Below are 25,009 nucleotides of genomic sequence, written 5' to 3'. Positions count from 1 at the left end.
ATGGACTTGAACATCCAATCAGGTTCAAACAATTAATGTAAAGTAGTTCAGATGTTTCATCTGTCCTGGAATCCCCTGCAAATTATAGTCATTTTTTCCTATTTTTACAAAAGTTTTCCTCTTTCCTGTTGTGGGAGTGGGTGGTGGGGTGGAGAAAGTGGTTCTCAAAATGAGGGAAACTGACTTAGCTGTGGTACATTGAAGAATAAGATACGACTCAGTGGGTATCAGGAAGGCAGAATCTGGACCAAAGTAAACAAACAGTTATAGTAATCATAGGTGTTACCTGTACAAATAACAGAATTTTCAGGCAGATAGTTGGGGGAGGGCGGTTGGTTAATTGTTGTTTTGTTTTTGTTTTTTTTTTAAATTAAGGCTGCAGTAGATTGTGAATTTGGTGTCAGTGTCTCCTTTTAACTTACCCAGTTTCTTGTAGATTTCTACCATGATCAGACTGGCCCTAAAAGTGAAGACGCAATTTTCCCCAGAGCTCTTCAATAAATGTTTTAAAAAATAAGACACAACAAACTGCACTACATAAATGTGCGTGTTGTCTGAGCTAACGAATGCAAGTCAGTGTGGTTAAGCAGGAAATGCACTATATTATGGGTAGGCAGAGAAGGGCTTCATGTTAACGATTGTCATTGCACCTAAAATAGTCAAAGATGTGTCGTCTCTTTTCTGATTAACTCTGCATTTCTTTGCTTTTTGTTGTTTTGCTTCCTGTTGATATTATTTTTAATGTATCTGACAGACCTCAAAGGCTGCAATCAGTGGCCATCAACATTAGTAGTAAGGTGATACAATTAGTCTTCTGTGTTCTTCTGGTGGATGACTCATGTGACACATCTCAAAATGAACAGCTACTGTATCAATTATTTTATGCCTCATTGAATTGAGTATAATGAGTGCTGTGTTGATTTTGTTTTGTTTTTTTGTTTTTTAAGAATTATGCACCAGCCACATTGTATGATGCAACTTAATTCACAAATGATATAAACATCTAACTGACAAATGGGTTCAGACTTAGAATGATGCCAGTGAACTGGTGGCTTTGACTTGTGTTTTGGCACTTGTGGTGGTTTGATTTTGCTAGACCAAACTGAATATAACTTGTCCTGTATGAACATGTACAGAAATCAAGGACAGGACTTTCACATAATGAACTGCCTTCTGCTCACTAGTACATCCCCAATGAAGTCAACTGGGGCAACTGGGAACAGAATTTGTCTCGCATGTTTTAAAATATGACTTTAAACTCTGAAAAGAGATTGTGGCATTGTGGGGCTCCCTGTTTAATATGTCTGTCTGACTTGTACACCAACTGAGCTTAATTTACAAGTAAAGTTGGGTTGGTTGGTTGCTTTTGTGATTGTGTCTGACTGGTTACTAGCTCTCTGATGCTGGCAGACCAGCTCAGATTAGAGCAACGGGGCTAATCACTTGTGTGTGAATACTAAAGAAATGCTAAAAGCCAATTCTCTTGATCAAAAGGAAATAATAATGTTATCATATTCCACTTCTCCACATCTCAAACACCGCTATTAGTCACTGATAATAGACCAGGACCAATTGTCATAGAGCACTGAACTTGCTTTCTCATCATTAGAGGTGATCCCTCTCTAGAGCCTGACTGCAGCACACTGACGCAGTAGTGTGTCCGTGCTGCTAGCCACACTGCACCTGTTCCATGGAGAAACAGAGAACTTCAGTCACAAAGCTTTCTTTCTGGCCCTTTTCATGCACAATATGGCCAACATCAAGCATTCAAAGATCAACAGTCAAGTCTCAAAAAATCATGAGATTGGGATTCATGCAGTAATAAATTCTTTTTATTTGCCTTCTTCTGTCGGTTCCTTTAGGGTCACATTTCCAAGCTCTTCTTTACAACCATGAGAGCATTTTAAAAATGAAAGCTGAGTCTCATGTACTGACCTGACTCTATGAGCTGGGGCTTTATAAAAAAAAACCCCACCAAATATCGTGAGACTCATGAGATTTGTTGAGCTTCATGTGTGCTTTAACACTTTTAATAAACCAAATCTGTGAGTCCCTGTGTCCGTCCCTCACTCCTGTAAGCCCTACTCTCTTGCTAAGGGTTATTTTTCTTTTTAAAATAAAGCCATTTCGATGTGATCAGTGGCTAGGGCTTCCCGCCGTGCTTTGTAGCGGCAACTGATTAAGAAACAGTCCCTTTTACAGAAAGGAGGAACAATGAACAGAGCACAGGGTAGCTGAAATCCAGGACTGTGTTCCCTGGGAATGAGCAGACCCCTGCTGACGTGGATGATGTCACAATGCTAACATACAAACATAGAAGTAAGCAAAAGACAGCTGTTGTCCAACACATTGGCTTCCGCTAAAGGAAAATAATCTCAGAAGCGTGGTCAATTTTATTTCCATTTAAAAAAATCTTGTCACTTTCCCACTTGGAAATAATTTCCTTTTCTTTTGGGAAGTTTCAAACAATAGCAAGTTCACAAAAATATTAAGAAATGGGATTATGTTTTAAATAAAGGTAAATACATCTGCATCTTTCAGATATCAAATATCTGTCATGTATGAAATTAACATTTCCGCCTTTAAAAAGCCTTTAGAGGAAAGGTCAAGATCTGACCTAAACCACTATAAGCAAAAATGGTTGGACATGAGGCTGAAATTCCAGGCTTTCACCGGTTCTCGTGTGTATTTCAGCAAATAAATGTAAACTTACCTCCTGTTCAGACCTCCGTAGTGCTTATGAACAATGGAGCTGGATTAAGGATGGAGTTAGTCTTTCCCCTACCTTTCCTCTTTGTTTGGTGATTTAAGGCAGAATCCCAACAATAGCTTAGTGTAGTTTTTCACATGTAATTGTCATATGTTTCTGATTGCTGCGTTCACATGCATAACAACAACAACACAGAAAGGATCTTACTTACATAGCCATTTACCTGTGAAAAAGGAGACATCTGTGGTGAAAAGTGTGTGTGTGGTGCTGGAGGCTGGGATTAGATTGCCCTTGGTCTTTTGCACAAATGGAGGCAAAATAACGCAAAAAGCCTTCCTCCCTCAATCTGCATCCCATGCAAAGGCCAGGAACCATTGCATCCACTGTGCTCAAGGCAGGGTAAGGACTGTTCTTTTGTGTGTCCTGTTTTTTGCAAATCACCAAGGGGGCAGGAACATGGTCCCATCCCATGAAGTGGGCAGGGTGTGCTGGGGGACCATGCTGCCACATAAAGAAAGGTACATTTGACACCTCTCCTCTGGGCATCAAGGAGCGTGGAGGATGTGCATATGCCCTTGAACGCCCCCCAGGGCAGCTCCTCCTCACCCCTTATTCAAGGCTCTGCATCTAGTCGGTATTGTAGCTCCTTACAATGCCACCTTCAGTGATTTAAAACACTTTTCTTCCTGAATGGTTCCATTACTTTGCCATATCCAGGTTGTAATCACATTGCCTATCCCTGAAATGTAACCTCCTCTGGGAAGCAAGACGTAGAAGGACCAAGTGCTGGAACAGGTAACATCACACAGCAATGCTATCTGATGATTTAAGATAGGGAGCTCCAGGGAATATTATATCCCATTGATGCTGTAGGGAGGATTTAAGTAGGGAGAATGTAAGCATCCAGGTTAGAATTTATCCAGCATACTTTGATTAACAACCTTCAAATGCTGAGAAAAGCACTATGGAGTTTACAAGCAGTCTGGACAGCTGTTTCCATCTCCTCCAACAGCTGAAGTTAATGGAAAAACTCCCAGTGATGTCAATGGGCTTTGGATCAGTCTGAAGAAGGTAAAGTATATGCAGAGTCACCCTGTTCATTGTACACAGTTATGATATAAATTCCTTATTGTTCAGACAGCGGTGTCACTGCACAGAAAATGGGAACTATTTCACAATCAAAATAACCTTCTTGAGGAGTTTGGACAAATCCTTCACTCCTGATATATTTTTTTTCCAACATGGCAAATGAGCTTATTTGTAGGGCTGTCAATTAATCACAGTTAACTCATGATTAACTCAAAAAAAGTAATTGCAATTAAAAAATTTATTGTGATTAATCGTGCGATTAATCGAGCTGTAAACAATAGAATACCAATTGAAATTTATTAAATATTTTTGGATGTTTTTCTATATTTTCAAATATATTGATTTCAGTTACAAAGTGTACAGTGCCAACTTTATATTATTTTTGAATACAAATATTTGCACTGTAAAAATGATCAAAGAAATAGTATTTTTCAATTCACCTCATATAAGTACTGTAATGCAAACTCTTCATCATGAAAGTGCAATTTACAATGTAGATTTTTTTGTTGCACAACTGTATTCAAAAACAAAACAATGTAAAACTTCAGAGCCTATAAGTCCATTCAGTCTTACTTCTTGTTCAGCCAATCACTAAGACAAACAAGTTTGTTTACATAGGGGAGATAACTCTGCCTGCTTCTTAATTATAATGCCACCTGAGAGTGAGAACAGGCATTCACATGGCACTTTTGTAGCCAGCATTGCAAGGTATTTATGTGCCAGATATGCTTCAGCCACCATTCCAGAGGACATTCTTCCATGCTGATGATGCTTGTTAAAACAAGAATTTGTTAATAAAATTTGTAACTCAACTCCTTGGGGAAGAATTGAATGTCTCCTGCTCTGTTTTACAGACATTCTGCCATATATTTCATGTTATAGCAGTCTCGGATGATGACCCAGCACATTTGTCGTTTTAAGAAAAAACGGTTACCTACCTTTTGTAACTGTTGTTCTTTGAGATGTACTGCTCATGTCCATTCCATTCCAGGTGCGTGCCCACCCCTGTACATGGGCATCGGAGATTTTTGACTTCACAGTACCCGTAGGGCTGACTGTGGCAGCCTCTGGAGTGCTGCACTCATGCCGCAGTATATCAGGCGCCACCGGCCCTAAACCCTCTCTGTTCCTTCTTGCCAGCAGCTCTGACAGAGGAGAAGGAGGGCGGGTAATGGAATGGACACAAGCAAGACATCTCGAAGAACAATAGTTACAAATGGTAGGTAACAGTTTTTTCTACTTCGAGTGCTTGCTCATGTCGATTTCATTCTAGGTGACACACAAGCAGAATCAACAGAGATGGGCTCAGAATTCACAATCTTGCAGCTTGCAGCCCTGCTCTGCCAAAGCCAGCATTGTCTTGAGCATCCTCGGTCAGCACGTAGTGTGACACAAATGTGTGGATGGACGACCAGGTTGCAGCCTGACAGATCTCGTGGATTTGCACCTGCGCCAGGAAGGCAGTGGACGATGCCTGCCCCTAGTCGAATGAGCCATCACGGTCACTGGCAGGGGCACCTTCCCCAGCTCGTAGCTTCAGCGGATGCAGGCTGTGATCCAAGATGAGATTCTCAGGGCTGACACTGGGCAGCCTTTTATCCCGTCCGTGACAGCAGCAAACAACTGTGTTGACTTATAGAACGGCTTTGTTCTATCAGGGTAGAAGGGCAGCGCCCATCTGATATCCAAGGTATGCAGCCTGCACTCCTCATTCATCGCATGAGGCTTCGGACAAAGGACTGGTCGGTAAATGTCTTGACCAGTGTGGAACTGGGAGATGACCTATGGCAGAAAGGCCATATGCAGACACAGCTGGACTTTGTTCCAGTAGAAGACCGTATAGGGTGGCTCTGACGTGAGTGCTCTGATCTTGGACACCCTGTGAGCGGAAGTTATACAACCAGGAAGGTGAGCTTCCAGGAGAGAAGCAGAAGGGAGCAGGAAGCCAAGGGTTCAAAGAGGGGACTCATGAATCTGAACAGCATAAGATTCAGGTCCCAAGGGGGGACCAGGTCTTGGACATGTGTGTAAAGGCGTTCCAAACCTTTCAGGAAATGCCCCCTCATGGGATGGGTGAAGACCGACTGGCCTTGAAGTGGAGGGTGGAAGGCTGAAATGGCCGCCAGGTGTATCTTGATCAAAGATACTGACAGACCCTGGTGCTTAAGGTGCAGTAAATAGTCCAGGATGTCCTGCAGCTAGGCCTGATAACCACAAATGTGTCAGTCCGAGATGCAACACATGAACCATTTTCACTTTACCACATATGTAACCTTAGTGAATGGTTTTCTGCTGCCCAGCAAGACCTGCTGGACACCAGCAGAACACCCCTATTCATCCACACTCAGCCATGCAGCAGCCAAGCCATCAAGTGCAGTGACTCCAGGTTCAGGTGCAGCAGGTTCTGTAACAGCAGGTACGGCCAAAGAGGTAGCTGCAGCGGGGTGGCTGCTGAGACACTCAGCAATGATAATGAGGCCAGGCCAGGGCTATGAGGATGATCAATGCTTTGTCGTGCATCTGGCCACCACCATACCCTTCTCCACCAGAGTGCCAAACTCTTGGGCCAAACCCTGAGGGAGGGGTTCCTGGAACTTTTTGAGACCATCACAGAGATTAAAATTGTACCGGCCCAGCAGGGCCTGATGATTCGCCACCCAAAATTGCAGGCTGGCAGTAAAATAAATCTTTCTCCCAAATAAATCAAGTTTCTTAGTGTCTTTATTTTTGGGAGTTGAGGAGCTGGGGACCTGCTTGTCTTTTTCGTTGGCTGCAGATAAAACCAGCGAGCCTGGGGGCAGGTGGGTATAGAGATATTCAAAACCTTTGGCCAGCACAAAGTGCTTTTTCTTGGCCCATTTCAAGGTTGACGGGATGAAGGAGGGAGTCTGCCACAAGGCTGTGTCTATCTTGAGGACCAATTCATGCACAGTCAGGGCAACCCGGGCAGGCGTAGAGGCCGAGACGACATTGAAGAGGATGTCCTCCTGTTCCATCATCTCCTGTACCTCAAGCCCCAAGTCCTCGGCCACATGCTGGAGAAGGTCTTGATGCTCCCTGAAGTCATCTGGCGGGCTAGATCTGGAAGGTCCCGCAACCGCCTCATCTGGGGTTGACAAGGAAGACTGGACCACTGGTGGAGTGTGGTGTCTCAACCAGGGAAAAGGCTTGGGGTGGGCACAGGTTCCTCCACCCCGACCTCAGAGAGGGTTTTCAGTACCAGGTCCAATGCCAGGTAGACCGCGGTCCAATGTTCCATGGCAGGCACCGAGGAATGCTGTGAAGGAGGCATCATCATAACCAGTACACCCCACACTCTCTAATAAGGCCATTGCACTGGCCACTGGCTGTGCTGCGCTTGTGGTGCTGCCAATGAGGGGCTCCGGTGCCCAGTGACGCCAATGAGACCATGGCGCAGGGCTGAACTGGCCCTCCATACTGGAGGAACCCTCTTCCAGAGATCAGGGAGGAGCCGTCAACGCCTGTGTTTGTTTGCTGGTCGTAGCTACCGGTGACCATTGCCTGGGTGTAACTGAACGGTAACTGGAGCATCGAGAGCTCCAGGGGTGCCAGGGGGACCGGTACCGGGACAGGGAATGTTCCCACCAGGCTGGTGATCGGGACTGACGCCAAGAGGACGACCGTCGAGACAGAGAGCAGTGCTGGGAATAGAAAGAGGAGTGTTGGGCCCATCTGGAGAGTAGCACCGTGGGGATCTGGAATCTTGCCTGGGTGACTGATGACACAATTGGGATCTGCCCCGGGATTCCAAATGTGGCGACGATGATCAATGTCTTCTATCCGGCGACTGGCGTTGTTCCCATGTCCTCTGAGGAGTCTCAGTGGCGGACTTGCCCTCTTTGGAAGCAGGTGGAGACCTGTGCTCTCTCTGCACTGGGGGAGTCTGGGCTGACAAAGGTGCAGGCAGGTGTGTGGGTCCCATACTGCTCCCACGAGTCGGTTGCAGACCTTTAAGGGAGCTGAACGCCCCAGCTGAAGAGGCACGATCTCATGGCTCTGGAGCAGTCCGATGGGCAGGCCCGGGTCCCTTGATAGATGACCCCTGAGCCTTCTTGCTCAGTGCCGGGGGGCATTCCTTGGCCTTCTTCTTTGGTGCCAGTGATGGCAAACGGTGCCAGTAGGAGTCAGGTGCCAGTGGTGTGCTGCACACGGATGCCGAGGCACTTGGCATGACCTGCCCACATGGCTCCAAAGCCGGGTGGAGGGCGGACTCCATCAGGAGAGTCCTGAGGCAGATGTCTTGCTGCTTCTGGGTGGAGGGGGCCGACAGTTTTTGCAGGTCCGGCACCGCCCCTTAATGTGTGACTCCCCAGGCACTGAAGGCAGCTGCTGTCGGGGTCACTTATAGGCATAGGCCTGCTGCAGTCAGAATGGGGCTTGAACCCTGTGGCCTGGGGCAAAGTCCCGCTGTGACCCTAACTACTAACTTACTAATACTTAACAAGTACTTAAAAACTACTTAAGACTAGCAAAGAGAACTATATACAATGGCATTAAGGCATGAAGTTCAGAATGGTAGACACCTGCTAGCTCTTGCTAAGTAAGAAAGGTGCTCCGACTGACCACCATAGGCGGTTACAAGGAACTGAGGAGGTGTGGGGCCGGCGGTGCCTGATATACCGCCACATGAGCACAGCATTCCAGAGGGCACCACAGCCAGCCCTACAGGTACTGCTAAGGCAAAATTCTCTGACAGTCGCGCACTTGGCTGTGTGCACACCTAGAATGAAATCAGCATGAGCAAGCACTCAGAGAAGAACACTTTCCCTACAGATTTGACAAAATGCAAAGAAGGTACCAATGTGAGATTTCTAAAGATAGATGCAGCACTTGACCCAAGGTTTAAGAATCTGAAGTGCCTTCCAAAATCTGAGAAGGACAAGGTGTGGAACATGCTTTCAGAAGTATTAAATGAGCAACTCTTCTATGCAGAAACTACAGAACCCGAACCATCAAAAAAGAAAATCAACCTTCTGCTGGTGGCATCTGACTCAGATAATGAAAATGAACATGCATCGATCCGTACTGCTTTGGATTGTTATTGAACAGAACCCGTTATCAGCATGGACACGTGTCCCCTGGAATGGTAGCTGAAGCATGAAGGGACATATGAATCTTAAGCACATCTGACACATAAATACCTTGCAATGCCTGCTATAAAAGTGCCATTCAAATGCCTGTGCTCACTTTCAGGTGACACTGTAAATAAGAAGCAGGCTGTGTTATCTCCCGTAAATGTAAACAAACTTGTTTGTCTGAGTGATTGGCTGACCAAGAAGTAGGACTGAGTGGACTTGTAGGCTCTAAAGTTTTACATTGTTTGTTTTATTTTTGAATGCATTTACTTTTTGTACATAATTCTACATTTGTAAATTCAACTTTCATGATAAAGAGATTGCATTACAACTGTAATGGGGGAATTGAAAAATACTATTTTCTTTGTTTTTTACAGTGCAAATATTTGTAATAAAAAGAAATATAAAGTGAACACTGTACACTTTGTATTCTGTGTTGTGATTGAAATCAATATATTTGAAAATGTAGAAAACGTCCAAAAATATTTAAATAAATGGCATTCTATTGTTTACCAGGGCGATTAACCACACATTAATCATGATTAATTTTTTTTAATCACACAATTAATTGCAAATAATTTTTTAAAATTGCTTTACAGCCCTACTTATTTGATTAGCACTGGGCATGCTCTAACTAGATTTTGCTATGGAAACTTTAAGCAATATAAGGACCTACTAGATTCATTGCTATGCAACTAGAGGAAAGCTTAAGCTGTTGCTTCAACCTTCTTAAAAATTTCCCCAAACTGGAAGCAAGAAACTGTTATATAGAGAAACCCAATACTGAACTGCACTGATATGCTCTTTTAATTTTCCAGACACATATAGCGTTCTGAAGCCTTATAGTGAGGTTCTGCTCTGAAAACTGACTGCGTAAATGACATCTTGTTTAGTGTTTTCCAACTGGAGGTTGCATTCTGCTTTCAGTTATATTGGTGCAAATCCATTGACTTTAAAGGGCTCACAAATGGTATGACAGCAAGCTGAATTTGGCCAAATGAGTTTTCATATCAAATTTGCTCAGTTTCCAAGTTGATGGAGGGGAGGTGTTAACAACCAGTTCTGCAATTCCTTCTGCTACCTGAACATAGTGCTGTTCTTCTTCTGCTCTGTGTGTGTAACAGCTACAAAAAGATGTTAAATGAATGTTAAAGTTTCAAAGACAAGCACTTAAAAGTTAAGAAATGCCAGGTAAAAGCATGTTAAAAATTAAAATGGGCAAAACAATGTATTTTCCCTAATCTCTTTCTTGGAAATGGCTGAGCTGTTTTAGCTGAAACTTTTTAAAAAATTCAGTCTGAGTCAGAAACCTGGCATGGAAAATTTTCAGCCCAAATGGTTACAGTTTGGCAAAGCTGTGACTAACTGAAAACAGGCGTACCATGGAGAGTTTCAGACTGGTTAAATGATGAGCATCACAACTAGCTCCATCAGTAATAATATGGGCACAATCCACCTTAATTCTAGCATTTCTGAACTTAACTTTTCAACCTTAAATTATTTGTGTGCGTGTGTGGTTGGAGAGAGCAAGCGAGATGTACAAAGTCATCAACCATCATAGACAATGAATCCTCTCTAATCAGAATATAGCTGGTTTTAGTTTAGTCTGGCCCAAGCATCCGATAGAGTACTGTGTGCTCTGGTCTTCTATAGCTTTATTAATTCTGCAATGAACACTTTTTGACAGAAAACTAGGCAGCTGTGACTTAGCACACATACAAGAGGAATAACAAGGTGCTATATTTAGTGATTTTTTTTCCCTCACCATAAGCACATTTTTATTCATCTAATGAGCTGGTATAATAAGACCAATGGCTCACTGATTTTTTTTTTTTTGCAAATTCAGAATTTGAGTTTTTTCCAGTGGTTTTCTACAGTAGTCCAGTGACTTTTTTTCCTTGATGGGCCTATCGTTTCTTCCTGTACAGATAATATAGGCATGCTCAGCCCTTCTCGCCCAGGGGGATCAAACTATTTTTTGATGAGTGAGTAAAACTTATGGTGTTTGTTTTTTTTTTAAATCTCCTTTGCTTGATCATAGTAAAAGACAGGTGAGTTGGTTTGGTGCCCAGACTGGTAGAGTTCTGTAATAATATTGCAAGATTGCTTTGACAGTCTTGTCTGTTTAAAGTTAGTGACCAGAAAAAATTGAAACTGTGTAAACATTAAAAACATCACTTTCATGCAATTCACCTCACTTAGCCCCGACCCAACAAAACATTCAAGCACATGAGTAGTCCCATTGACTTCAATGGTACTAAAAAAGAAAAGAGATAATTTGCCTAGAAATAAACACTCACTTTAGATTAAAAAAAAATCTAAACTCTAGAGCCTCTGAAAAACGGCATCAAACAGCCTTCACTGCTAATGACCTTGACTCATTCCCCAGTGTGAGCTAGTTTTGAACTGGTGACCTAGAAGCAAAAGCTTCTGTCTCCACTGAAACCTGTTGCATCCTGACACAGGGGACTCTATATCCATGAATACCTGTTAATACAGATGCCTTGAGCCAGTTGTTTCAAGGATTTAGGGAAATGATAGACTGGAAAAAATTCTGATCCCTTGCCTAATGGTAGCTAAGACTTCAGATTTGGTTGTCCTAGTTCTTGCTGTTTGATCTCGTCCTCTCGCTAGTCAATTTGAATGAAACATTTTTGCCCCTGGGATTAGCTAAAGATATTTCTCTTACTTTTATGCTGCTCTGTTCTGGATGGTTGTGCCTTGATTTCACATTTCCAGTCTCCCATTTTTTGTGTGTCTGTCTAGCTCTCATGTGCTCTTGTATGTTTAGTTTCTTTCCTGTTTTTTGGGGCTTTTCTGTTGCAAAATGAAGTGTGCTGTAGCCCATGAAAGCTTATGCTCTAATAAATTTGTTAGTCTCTAAGGTGCCGCAAGTCGTCCTGTTCTTTTTGCGGATACAGACTAACACGGCTGCTCCTCTGAATTCTATTATGAAATACAACAGCCCCAGGAATTTAATTGGCGTTATCTCGTTAAGAATGCCTCTGAGCTTGGCTACCTCAGCCATCATGCCATGTACTCCGGTATGTTCTGAAGGAGTGACACTGATGTACAAAAACACAGAGAGCAAGCTAGTTCTTCTAGTATAAGACATAATTTATGCTCACTCAGCCTTTCATGTTCTGTATGGGAACCCATGAGCTCAAGGAGCAGTATAAGTAGAGTAGCACAACACTGGGGGCAGCAAACCCCCCTCCCCTGGGAACCCAGGACTTTGAGGGCTTATCACCAATTGCAGCTGCCTCTTCCCACACAAGCGCTGACTTTCCCAGCAGAAGTGACCTGCTAAGAAGTCCCTAGGAAGGGAGCACAGGGATTTACTGTTTGTTAGAGGAAATTTAAAATGATTTAAAAGAGGACAACTTTAACTGTTTTATAACTTGCAAGGTCTGCAAATCATTAGGCTGGGTAACTCTTCCCATAGTTCTCATTCACTTAGTTCAACATGTCTTTAATGAGACTGTAAACTCTACCAGGCAGGGACCACATCTATGCACATATTTGTGTGGTATCTAGTACAACGGGGCCTCAGCCAGGATTGGAGACTGTGCAAGCTACCAGAATATAAATAATGGGCAAAGAATACTGGAAGATATCGCTAGTTCTACTGAATCAGGTGCTAGCATAACTGCTGCGCAAGTTCTACTGTGGCAGGAGCACTCTGGCAAAGCACTCCTAGGGTGACGCAATTCACATGGGCAAACCTGAGTCCACACTGGGGAAGCAAGGAGGGAGGGGGGTTTGGAATAAACTAGAACTGTGTTTACATGAGGGGTTTTGCCAGCACAGTTGTCAGTCAGGAACTTACACCTCTTTGCACCCCTGACTGACATAGCTATGCTGGCAGCAGTTTGTAGTTGAGACCTGGCCTTACTGTGAGATGCAACATACCATTAGTTCAGGAATATGCATAAGCAGTGGTAACCTGTTGATATTTCAGTGTGGTGATGGCAGTTAACAAGTCCGTTGTTTAATGGAGTGTAGGCATGGAAGACTAAGCTTTTGTGGTTAGTATCCACCATACGTGCACATGCACCACAGTAGCTGTCAGTGGCTTTGGGGTGGGGGGGCCCAAACCTAGCTACCATTTTTCAGATGGAGTTTGGAAGGCTTTACTTGTTCTTGCAGCGCCCCGTTCTAGAGCCAGAGTGACTGCTCCCAGCTGTCTTCTCAAGTTACGGGTTAGGAAGAAGCTAAGACCTGGCTTTGAGATGTGTTTAGTGAACTCTGTAGTTGACTGTGTTATCTATAAATACTTCCCCAGTTGGTGTTAGATTTATTAAACTTGCTTTTTCCACTTTTTCTTGCCTTGGTTTGGGCTGTTTAATGCTTTCAGTAAGATCAATTAAGTGGAGAAGGAAGAATATCCTTAATATCATGGTCCTTAATGTACAACTTGATCTGCTAAGCGAAGTCAGTGAGGAAATCCTTACTCATCTACAAATACATTTATAGTTAAAAGAAATATGCTGCTCTCAAGTCAATTTACTCTTAATAATAATAATCCCTTAGCTTCTCTTGTTGTGGCTTGCTTTTGGGTCCATAGATGGCGACATTATTATATATAAAATATGTATTGCTTTTGGCTGGTGTCTTGCGTGCTCACTGTGGCTTATGCACCCAGAGTCAGATGTCTGAATAATCTTATACATACCAACACAACAGCAAGGCCCAATGGTCCATAAGTGACAAAGCTAAACAAAGGAAGCAGGTTTTGACTAAGTATTTGAACGTGGAGCTGATGGTTTCTCTTACACGAAGCAAGTCAGAGCTTTTCAAAGTAGGGGGACAGCATGAGAAATGGCTTGGGATGAGAGAAAGAGGATGTCTTGGCAAGAACAGTTTCTAACAGGGATTTTGTGAGGGCAAGTCACTGGCTGGTTCCCCATCTGTAAAATGGAGTCAATAATACCTCCCTATCCTACAGGCTGCTGTGATGGTTTGTTAATGTTTATACAGTGCTTCTGTAATAGCGGTATACATATTGCATGTTAGACAATGATTGGAACTGCTAAGCACATGCAGCTTGTATTGGCTTCTGTTGGAACTGTGGGTGCCTGCATCAGTGATCGGTTTTCCTCCAGGGTATTTGCTGCCTTTGAGTGGCTTGTTCAGGGATGTGCATTGGTAAAAACCTTAGGAAAAGAGCTGACAGGCTTGTTGGCATTCCAGTCTAAAGCCTGGGGAGGGAGTTTGCATGAAGGTCCTGAGATCCGAGACAGAAACTTCATCCAAGGCAGTGGGAGAAAAGAATGTATTAGGAAAATCATGATTCATAGAGACACCCTGATTGCTAGCAGTACAGTAGGCTTAATGACTGTTGCCAAACGCTACAAATCAAAGGTAAAAGTAGAAGAATAAATGCAATGATTGGCAGGTCAGTGTCTAAAATAATTATCTGTGGTATTTGTTAAATCAAATCATGTGTATTGCATGTACTCACTCTGGCAAATGGTTATTGATTTTCTAAATTCAGTGGGCCATATTGTACCATAAGTTTTAAAACAGAAGTCCCTATAGAAATAAGAGTCAGATTCAATGGCATGATATGTTTGAAGGTATGGGAATTTATCGTTAACCCTCTGAATGCTAGGTTTAAGAGTAGCAGCCGTGTTAGTCTGTATTCGCAAAAAGAAAAGGAGAACTTGTGGCACCTTAGAGACTAACAAATTTATTTGAGCATAAGCTTTCGTGAGCTTCAGCTCACTTCATCTGATGAAGTGCTTATGCTCAAATAAATCTGTTAGTCTCTAAGGTGCCACAAGTACTCCTTTTCTTTTTTCCTCTGAATGCTGAGGGCTGGTCCAGGATCCACTGAAGTTAATGAATGGAAAGGTTGATAATACAACCCTGTGTCTTTATGCCTTTGGTTGATGTTGCTCTAATATTCTTTTCTAGTTTTTAAATATGGGTAGCTTTTGTTTTTCTTTCAAGCTTTTAAAGATCAATGCAAACCTTCATTTTCTATAAATAATTTAATAAATACTTTGTTTTACAATAATACATCAAATGACAAATTCATAGCAAACAAGAGTCACAAGGAATTTAGGATCAGTATACTTTAATAAGGTATCAGTGTCAAAATACATTTCCTTATCAAGTTAAAGTTCCCATACAGTCATTATATTGTCAATAAGAATTCAGAAATATAGATCATAAAATAATGATGCTACATTTGGTTAATATTAAGCATGGAATATTTGAGTGTCTAGTAAACTGTTATGGTATAACATCTTTAATGCTGAAACTACACAAACAAACAAAATAAAAGAGCAATATTTAAGTGTCATTAACCCTTCAAGCACTCAAGTCATTACCACTGCAGATTTGTCAAGCTGCTTTGCTAAGTATCATCAGATGCTTACACTTTTGAATGTTTTTTTTCTTCACTTAGCAATAGATTCCTTTTAAAAGTAACTTATTTTTGGTAAAATGTTCTTGAAGGTACTGAGGGTCACTAATAACTTTTTTAAAATGTACCAACAGAAAAGGTTTTCAATTATTTTTTCAGTGTGTAAGACCATAAGGTTAAGTATCACTTAAACACAATGAACTCTGAAGTGCTCAATGAACGCAATGCTCCCTACCTGCAAATGTTAGTGCATAGTACAAAGGGATTTGATAGAACATAGACTTCAGTGGAGTTGGAAGTCTGAGTAGAATGGCTTTGAGTTTGGGGACAATTTTATGGGCCAGATTTTCAGCTGGTGTAAACTGGCACTGATTTTCATCAGTGGAGGATCTGTTAGTTAGGGAAGAGGAAATAGTTTGTCCTCACATGTCTGCTATCGTGCATTTGGTCCTTGCCCTTCCTTTCTTCATTTTCCACTGAACAGCTAGACTTTACAAAGCAATACTTATACTTATTTTCCAGCAAAGGCAAAGAGGTTTCCAGGAACAAAACTGAATCCTTGCCCTTTAAATAAATTCATGATAACAAGAGTTGTTTTTTTGGTGGTTCTGAAGATGTCAGATTGCCTTATAATGACATACTGTAAGATTATGTGCACTAGAAAGGCTATCAACAATACAAGGAAAGCTAAAATAATGACGAAAACCCTCCCAGCCCAACACTCTTACCCTAGTAAAAATAAGATGTTAACTTAATAATAAGTAAGCAAAGGGAAATACTATTTTAATTTTTATTTTTAATGTTTCATGAGTGTGGATTATGTTGCTATCTAGCGTATAAAATGCACACACAAAAAAGGTCAATTTAATTGGTAATTAGCAGTGTTAGTACTGGCTTTTGGACAAATCCTGACAGTCCTGCAATATTGGCAACCCCATAACGAGTGTTACCAGCTCTAGTAAAAAGTGAGTATGGTTCTGGTTCTATGTCTTAGCCATAACAAAAGTACCAATACATAATAACCCAAACAGAAGTTCCAAAAATTCAGTTACATTTTGTGTAAGAAAAGAAAAAAAAAGAAATAACACCCCCCCACAAAAAAAACCATGAAACCCCATCACAAATGAAGACATAGGTGCAGAGCCTCTGCTAGAATATGTCAATGTAGCTCTCTATACAGCAATAGAGCGACACCAGTTTCAGCAGCTGAGGATCTAGCCCACGTTAGGAAAAAAAGCTACACTGTGCAACTTTCGCAGATATCCACAAACTCTGCAGTTCACCCTTCACATTTCTTTCAACAAATAGTATCTGATTTAGGGGGAGAAAATTAGAAAAAGTCGTGGTGTGAGGTTTTTTTATTTTTTTCCAAAAGATGTTAAATTTACAATATGATTAGTGCTGGGAAATAGACTACAAACACAGTAGGGGCATGGAGAATTTTAATTTAGAAGGTCAACACAAACTGTGGCTGGAGAACAGATTTTTTTTGTTTGTTTTCATTTATCTTTGGCAATAAAAATCCATCTTTGCAGTACAGGAGCCAAAAGTATTAGAGAGACATTTACACCACAGGTTTCTTAGCATGAGTACTGAAGAAAATGCCAGAGAATATAAATTACAAGTCAGGCAGAATGGGAAATCATATGCATTTTCTAAAGAACACTTTTATTAAAATAGAGAAAAATACAGTAGATGTATATTTTCAATAAGAATAATAAAGTGAGTAATTTCAAAAAGGCCGCTATTTGGTAACGTGGACAAGTTCAATACATAAGTAAAATCTTGTAAAAGTGTATTGGGTATTAGAAATTGTCTACTTGAAAAAATATATTTAAAAACTGAAGCTGTTTTGAACAGTATAGGCCAAGGAATATTGCAAGGTTACTCAGGTTGCCTGGTCAAGAGCTCTGAGCAAATCACATCCTTGCAGAAGTGTAGAACTGCCCAAAACAGGGACATTCACCTCACAGTCATATCTGGTCAATTCAGGCAACAAATAGGGTTCATAAGATTGCCCAAGCAGACGACTTGTCACACCTGAAATAAGAGGGTTAAAGAAAAAAGGTAAACTCATGAATGATGCCTATCTAACCAGAGTGCGGAAGGTCACCTTTTCCCTCATTTAGCTTTCTTTGGTATTCTAGAGCATTCAGGCACCTGAAAACAGCATTACATCTTCCAGTTCAAATCTATATATGCCAATCACGTTTTAAAACTGAGAATAATCTCACATGTTGAAATTTTAGCTAGACATGAAACATGTTTTCTCTTCCTTGTCATTTAGATTTTTTTAAAAGGGGAAATCATTCTAGTTCAAAACAGGAAACCTGTAGTAAACCACATAGTTTTCTGAATTAGCACCAATTGCAGTCATGTACCTCCTTTAATTTTTTTCTTAAGAAAGGACCATAAAATAAAGTCAAATCTACATCTGCTGAACTATGACTCACTTCTGTGATCGGGCTGTTGTAGTAAGGTGTTTGTTCACACTTTCAGTTGAAGGGGAAAATGTATGCACAAGCTGTCAAACATAAAATCACTCTGAAGTTACACAGTTGCTACATTTATAACTATGCAAAAGAACTGTGATAATCATATTTAAGGTTGTGCTGTCATTTCAACTTTTATTCCTTTATTTACCAAGATTAATGGTGGGCATCAGATTTTGTTGAGATCAAGGTTACAAAGTCTAAGTATATGGAGGAAAGGACAGTAAAAAATGAAGGAGAGAATTCAGATACAAGTTGATATAAAGAGGACAAAGACAGTACTGCGTGCTGGGAAAAGGCAATAGTGGACAAGTTTTCTGCACTCACTGTTGACTATTTTTTTTTTAAATTCTTGTTAAATTTGTTTAGGAAGTTTTTCACTAGAGTCAGAAAAGTGAACTGCTATAATGTCATTTAATACGCCTGTTGAACAGTGAAGCATGCACCAGTAAGGCATTGTAAGGCTGTTATTTTAGCAGATATATTTTAATACATTTTCTAAACAACAGTCCTTATAAAAGGAAAAATGGCTCTATCTGATGTTAGTGAGGTATAATTTTAGAGGAATGAATGAGGCTTACTTACCCCTTGCCTAAATCTATATAGGTATCCATTGACAGTTATGCCTTTGGACGCTTATTTTGAAGAAAGAAAAGGAGTACTTATGTCACCTTAGAGATTAACAAATTTATTTGAGCATAAAGTTTCGTGAGCTACAGCTCATTTCATCGGATGCATGCCTCTGATGAAGTGAGCTGTAGCTCACGAAAGTTTATGCTCAAATACATTTGTTAGTCTCTAAGGTGCCACAAGTACTGTTTCTTTTTGCGGATACAGACTAACACGGCTGCTACTCTGAAACCTGTTATTTTGAAGAATATCCACTCATGGCTTCTCAAGGATACAGACACCAATGCATGGCCATTTATGTTTTCAACTTTGGATATTTTAAATTAATGCTTTTCAAGGGTTAGCTCCTTCTCTCCTGCTTCCCTGGGGTTGGAATGCTCTAAATGCCGTAGAACCACCAGGGACCAACTGCCCAGGCTTACATGGCCACACAGAAGAGGAATAAGGTTCAGGCTAGCAAGGGAGAGCTAGTGCATGACTAGTGGGTCTGCAACAATATGGATACACTGACTAAAATCAGGCCTGGTTGATGGCATTCGAGAAATGGCTATTTTGGCAGTTTCTATGCTACAATCTGATGGGAGGATTCTGAGCTGCCAGTTCAGACAGAGTTCCCTGGTTCGATCTCCATTTAACTTAAGCTTCACCACAAGGGACAAAGTTGCTGGGTTGGATCACATATAACTCATTTTCTGGGAGGAAGAATTTGATATAAATACATATATGCATGGGGCTTACTGTTCAGACTGTGCTGATGGGTGCTATTGAAATGTTGGATTGATAGTGTGTGCAATATAGATGTTCATATTAAATGTACACACACACCCACATATATATGCGCAGAGAGAGAGACAAAACAAAACACTACGTTGAATTTATATGAAGTGTGAAAGTTTGTGCCTAAGATATGGCCTAGAGACACACGTTTGTGGGATTTATACACAAACTGTCAAACTAGATATAAATGTATACATACATTCAGAATTTCATCACTTCAGTATAATATGAATTATACTGATTTGGGCTGAAGTTTATTGTGCATCTGATGAAGTGAGCTGTAGCTCACGAAAGCTTATGCTCAAATAAATTTGTTAGTCTCTAAAGTGCCACAAGTCCTCCTTTTCTTTTAACTCCCCTTTGTAAGTCATCAGTCCTCATATCTGTATTGAAACCAAAGAGTAAAGCTATTTTCTCATTTGTCTGTGATAGCGCCTTACCTGACTTTTTATGAGCTGGTTGAACATTGAAGTTCTGATAATGGGAACTGAAAAACTGAGGGGGAAATGCTGCTTTCTGATGATCACCAGGGCTTCCACAGGAGGATTGCTGCTGTCGCGGCTGCAGTTGGTTCATTGGTTGGCTCAGACCTCTCTGTGAGTTACGAATAAACTCATCTAAAATTAAATGTGACAATTGGTTTTTAAAAATGGCTTCTGTGTCAGTGTGCCAACATATCTTCTGGGAGCACAAATGCCAGGATTGAGCATCCCAGAGTCCTTGACTATAGTAAATGAAAGTATAAGTGGCAAACTTTACCACACTGCTTAAAAGCTATGGCAGACCACCTTCACTGGTTAGTAAGTCACAGCCTCCCTGGAGCAGAGATTACATCACTGTGCCAAATGAGTGTGGCCATTTTGTGAGAGAGCTTAAGATCAGGAGGCTAGATTCAATCTTTTTTCACTTAAAGGATTAATGTGCTCATTGAATTATTTATACACATAGTGTAGCTGAAATGATTTGTTTCTTCCTAATAAGAATTTATTCAGAAATCTACAGTAAGTTTAGATAACCACCTTATTTTGACCATTCATCATTACCAGCACTTGAGGGTTCTTTCTTCAGAACCCTTGACTGGCTAAACCTACTCCTAACCTAGCTGTGAATAAATGATGCTGCATATAAAAGGGATGGGTTGTATAACACAGCAGGCCATTCTATTCTGACTGTCCTAAGTGGGGAGAAGAAGAATTGGAATATTTGATCCCAAATTTTAATACTGCACACTAAGTTGATGTCTTAACACAGAAATCACACTGACTTTAGGCTGCCTTCCTGTGGCCTTGGACCTACTGCACAACAGTGGTTCATATTTAGAAGAATATCTTTACAACCAGAAGGTATAAACTTTTTAAATGAAAACTCTGATGCTGTGGAAATTACTGCAAATACCAAAAGGCCACAGTAACCCTAAATCTGAGTTATAGTGGAACTATCATATCAGGCTCCCTGGGAAACAGAGAACCCCAGAACAATATATAAGCTTTCATTTACAGGACAATCCAACTCAGAACACCGTTGATTGCATTAATGGTTGTTGGTTTATACGTTTGGTTTATGGTAGTTCTTCTGCTTTTGGAATGAAAATGGCAGGTATGATAATTCCTGCACAGAGTCTCTGTTTCTAGTGAAACTGTCCTAATATAACAAAGTCCCTGCCCTTTGTCCTAATATAATATCTAGAAACAAACATTATAGAATCAACTTATGTCTTACCAGTAAGGACACTTGTGCTGAGGGACTTCTTTTCAGTAACCAGTGAACAATTTTCACCTTTGAGAATTTTCATCCTTTTCCACATTAAATGAGACGGGTTAATCATTGACAAATCTGCCTGCAGTTGGATAAAGAAACCAGAAACAAACATAAGTAATCAAAATGAAAACCCTTTTGTAATGGTCATTGTTTGAAGTGTCTGAATTCCTTATAACAGATTACCCCACTCAGCTGTTGAAATGTTTGATCTTCATAATCCATCTGTCGCTTCAGTTTCAAACTGTTGGCAAGAGCAATTCTTGCAGGGTTTATATCTATGCCCCGTTGCTCAAAACTGTCCAGTGACCTGTAAAGAAAAGACCCTTCCTTGAGTGAGTAGTTTACAAATAAATAAGACTATTTGTGTCTGAATTATCTTTCAAAGCCTTAAGGTTCATTTGGCATAGGACAGTGGTACAGGCTAGATTGCAAATGCAGAATTTTTCCTGGACAGTTAACCCAGTAGTCACTATACTTATTGCCATAATGCCTGGAAACTTTCAATATGAAGTGTTTGTGAGGTAATGAATTACCAGACTTCCATTATCTCACAATCTATAAGCAAAACCTTGATTATGAAACAAAAATTGTATGATTTAGGAGGTCAAATTTTTAACAGGGGATTAACCTGCTCTCCATTTTTGCAGGCACAATTATGGGTCCACATGTTAGTGTTTATGGACAAACATATAGCTCTGTGGTCACATAGCCAAAAAGACTAGCAACTGCATACAATTAATTGATCCTGCAGGTATAAAACTGCATGTGCCCACACCCCTGAGATGGTTACAAATTTTTTTAGAAAATGAAACCCATCATTTTGTACATCTTTAAAAGTATTAACAACCCTAAAGCACTTAGAGCACTTGTCATCTGTGAGTCCCAAAGAGCTTTACAAAGATCAGCCAGTATTTTTATCTCCATGTTGCAAATCAGGAATCTGACACACAAAGGAGTTAAGTGACCTGTCTGAACTGCACCACTGTGCTTCTATCCTGGTTCTTACCTTATGCTCATCATAGTAGTAATACATGTAAATAAGCTGTATTGAAAATCTGAAATTTAAGGATGATTCCTGTTTAACAACATGCTTAAGACTATTACTGAAGCTCTTTACCTATGGTATTTATATGGCCCCCATGACTGTAGTACTTGAGCACATCAATCTTTCCTGTATTTGTCCTCCCACCAGCTCTATGAAGTAGGGAAGTGCTACTACCCCCACTTTACAGATGGGGAACAAATGCTCAGAGGCTTGCCCAGTGTCACACAGGAAGTCTGCGGCAGAGTAGGGAACTGAACCCAGCTCTCTGGCTACCCTGTAATCACTAGGCCATCCTTCTCCTTGTCCTACCAGATCTGTTTCTGACACTGCGTACAGTAAAGCAGCTTTGAAAAAGTGTTCTATGGTTTTGTGATAGACATGTACGCTTTCACAAATCCACACATCAGTACACTGATGATGATAGTGAAAATCAGCCCACTTCTGCTCCCATTCAAGTCAATGGAAGGACAAAGCTGTTCAAAGGACAGCAGAATTGGGCTCCTAATATTCCTTTCTGTCGAAACAAATTATTCCAGTAGAGTGGGCAAATAGATTTTTTCAAGGTTTGCAGCACAGAAGTCTCAAGGAGAGATACACCTAACAGCTTGCATATTAGGACAAATTTACCTTTTCTTATACAAGGAGATGTTGGGAGAGTGCACTGGTGGCCCTGATGAGGAACTTGCTAAGGACCCACAGTATTTATCCATTAGTCTCCATTTAGCAGGAACATACTGTACTGGTGGATCAGGTGGCCACTGGGTGCTTGGTCTTCCAACCATTGAAGCCAGTGGTGTGCTGGCTCGCACATGGTACGGTGGCAGTGATGACTTGTTTGCATTGTTGAAGGACACAGATGACAGAGGTCCATGACCAGAGTTCATATTTTTATTTAACATCTGTTGGCAGTATTTCTCCAAGAGGAACTGATTCTGAGAGGCAGGAGCAAGAGGCTGGAAAATGGTACTCATGCTACTTAAACTTTGCTGGGTATTTTGTGCATTTTCAGGGAGAGGACGTTCTTCTTGGCAGATTGGGCTCAGCTGGAAATCTTCTCCATCCATGGGAATGTAAGGAGCCAGGGTTTCAAGATCCAGCTCATTGAAATCAGTCTGTACAAATAATAATAATAAAAAGCACATGGCAATTAATGTGTACATGGGAGATGAAATTTCAGTGAATGTTAAGACTGAAGAATCATTATACCTGTTGTATAGCTAAGAGTCACCTTAATTTCTTAAATGAAATACTGAAAGTGGCAGATCCCTATTTAAAGATGCATGTAATTTCCATACTGAAATGTCTGATTTCATAAATTATATACTGTACTTGTTTCTGATATCACCAGGGATAAGGTTGCAGGGCAGATGAGAAACAGGAAGCAGGACTGAAAATCATACTACACCCACCAGCCATGCTACCATACGCACAGCACTTTCTGAAGACTGATGCCCAAATGCAGTTTGGGAGGTCAACGTGGGTTGAACTGGAGCAAATGTTCCACTGGGCTTTAAATAACTTGTCTGCCAATGCTTAAGTGTGGCACACAGTTCAACTTCACTATTGACTAATGGAAAATAAGTTATTCAAAATCTAATTGCACAGAAAATGTGTATCAAAACTACAAAAGGCCTATTAAACACAGTTTGCAGGACATTAACACATTCATTTCTATATTTTTCAGTGGGGGTGCTCACTGCATCTAAATGTTGCATCTTCCATGCAGAAGCAACTGAACCTTGAAGCAGGAAGAGAGCATGCTTCCCATCCACCCAGATCAGCAACACCCTCGCCTCCTATTTCCATCACAGCAATAGTCCCAGATCTAGCCCTTAAAGGCCCCAGGTCCACTGGGAGGACTCAGATGACCAGCAGCAGCAGGAGGAGGAGCTGCAAGCAGAGCAGAAAGGTATCATACACCCTTGAAGTCATCTGAGCAAACTGATGTTGAATTGTTTCTGGTAACAATTATTTCTGTTGTGCTCCAGTTCTCACACCATGTTTGCCCTCCTTCCCCCTTGCCTGCCTGGCATTTCACTCTCCTTCCCTACCCATCCTCTGTTGCTGTCACTGCTCTGTTACATCAAAACCTAGACTGTAAGCTCTCCAGGGCAGGGACTGTGCCTTTTCTTATCTAGAACACTAGCAGAGGGAGTGTCTGTGCTCACAAAGTTACTACAGAAGCATAGAGAGAAGTACTCTGAAAAGAGGTCTCAGGCCCTTTATTTGGAAGCAGTTTTCAATCAATTTCCATGTCACTTTTTGATCAGTTATGAATCCAGGAAAAGGAGAAGGAAGTAGACGGAGTCCAAAGTGATTATTCTAATTTTGCCATTGGGGTGTGTGTGACATGTGATGTGTGCACTTCCCTGTCCCCGCCTTGGTGCATCTTTCCTGGTTGTCCACCAGGCCAGCTGGAATTGCTTGTTACTATTGCAGCTGTATCCAGTCTGAATCAGTATTCAGTGTTTTGAAAAGCTATTTTTCACTGTTTAATTGAACGGGATAGGTCTATGCCAAATGAAACATGAATGAAAAGATTTGCTTCGTAGTTAAGTCTAAAATTCACTTGCACACTCTCACAACTGCTGTATGTGCATGTGCAAACCAAGGCTATCTGTTGCAAGTTGGAGGCATCCGTATGTGCATAAGCATTTTTTGTGTATGTGCTTTTGAAAATCTTCCCTGTAATCTCCTAGGTTTACCCATTTGACTGGATCAATTCAGCAAAGAGCAAGCTGATCTCATGGCAGGCATGTCTACTTCTAGCAGTGGCAGCTCTAACTGGTGAAGTTTGGATCATTTCCACTGTGCCTGTCTCAATTGGTGCACAGATCAGTCCTCAAGTATTAACCTAGTTTTTAAGCTGTAGCTGAAAGAACTAGAGCTCATTATAGCCCCTGCATCATATAACCTCCCCTAAGAAGAGCAACATTAAAGTCCAGATGAAGTTCTGCTGGCAAAGGATCTCGAGGAGATGCACTCAATCAGCAAACTTTGCAGCTTGCCCGCTTTCCATTCATCTCTATACTCTTTCTT

The 25,009-nt window shown here is 41.2% G+C and overlaps 1 protein-coding gene across 1 annotated transcript in view; it reads right to left on the bottom strand.

The window, feature by feature from the left end:
• Positions 1–14,960: 14,960 nt before the first annotated feature.
• Positions 14,961–25,009, bottom strand: part of EPAS1 (endothelial PAS domain protein 1) — a 141,104-nt gene continuing 131,055 nt past the window's right edge. The window contains exons 12-16 of the mRNA XM_038396641.2: positions 22,598–23,082; positions 21,109–21,232; positions 20,887–21,004; positions 19,608–19,784; positions 14,961–17,308 (exon numbers count right to left, since the gene is read on the bottom strand). Coding sequence (XP_038252569.1) covers positions 17,157–17,308; positions 19,608–19,784; positions 20,887–21,004; positions 21,109–21,232; positions 22,598–23,082 — 1,056 coding nt within the window. The 3' untranslated portion in view covers positions 14,961–17,156. The remainder of the gene's footprint in view (positions 17,309–19,607; positions 19,785–20,886; positions 21,005–21,108; positions 21,233–22,597; positions 23,083–25,009) is intronic.

This window comes from Dermochelys coriacea, chromosome 3 (genome assembly GCF_009764565.3).
Source record: "Dermochelys coriacea isolate rDerCor1 chromosome 3, rDerCor1.pri.v4, whole genome shotgun sequence".
Taxonomy (NCBI): Eukaryota; Metazoa; Chordata; order Testudines; family Dermochelyidae; genus Dermochelys; species Dermochelys coriacea.
The sequence above is the reverse complement of the archived record's forward strand: the minus strand, read 5'-3'. Positions and strand labels throughout refer to the sequence as shown.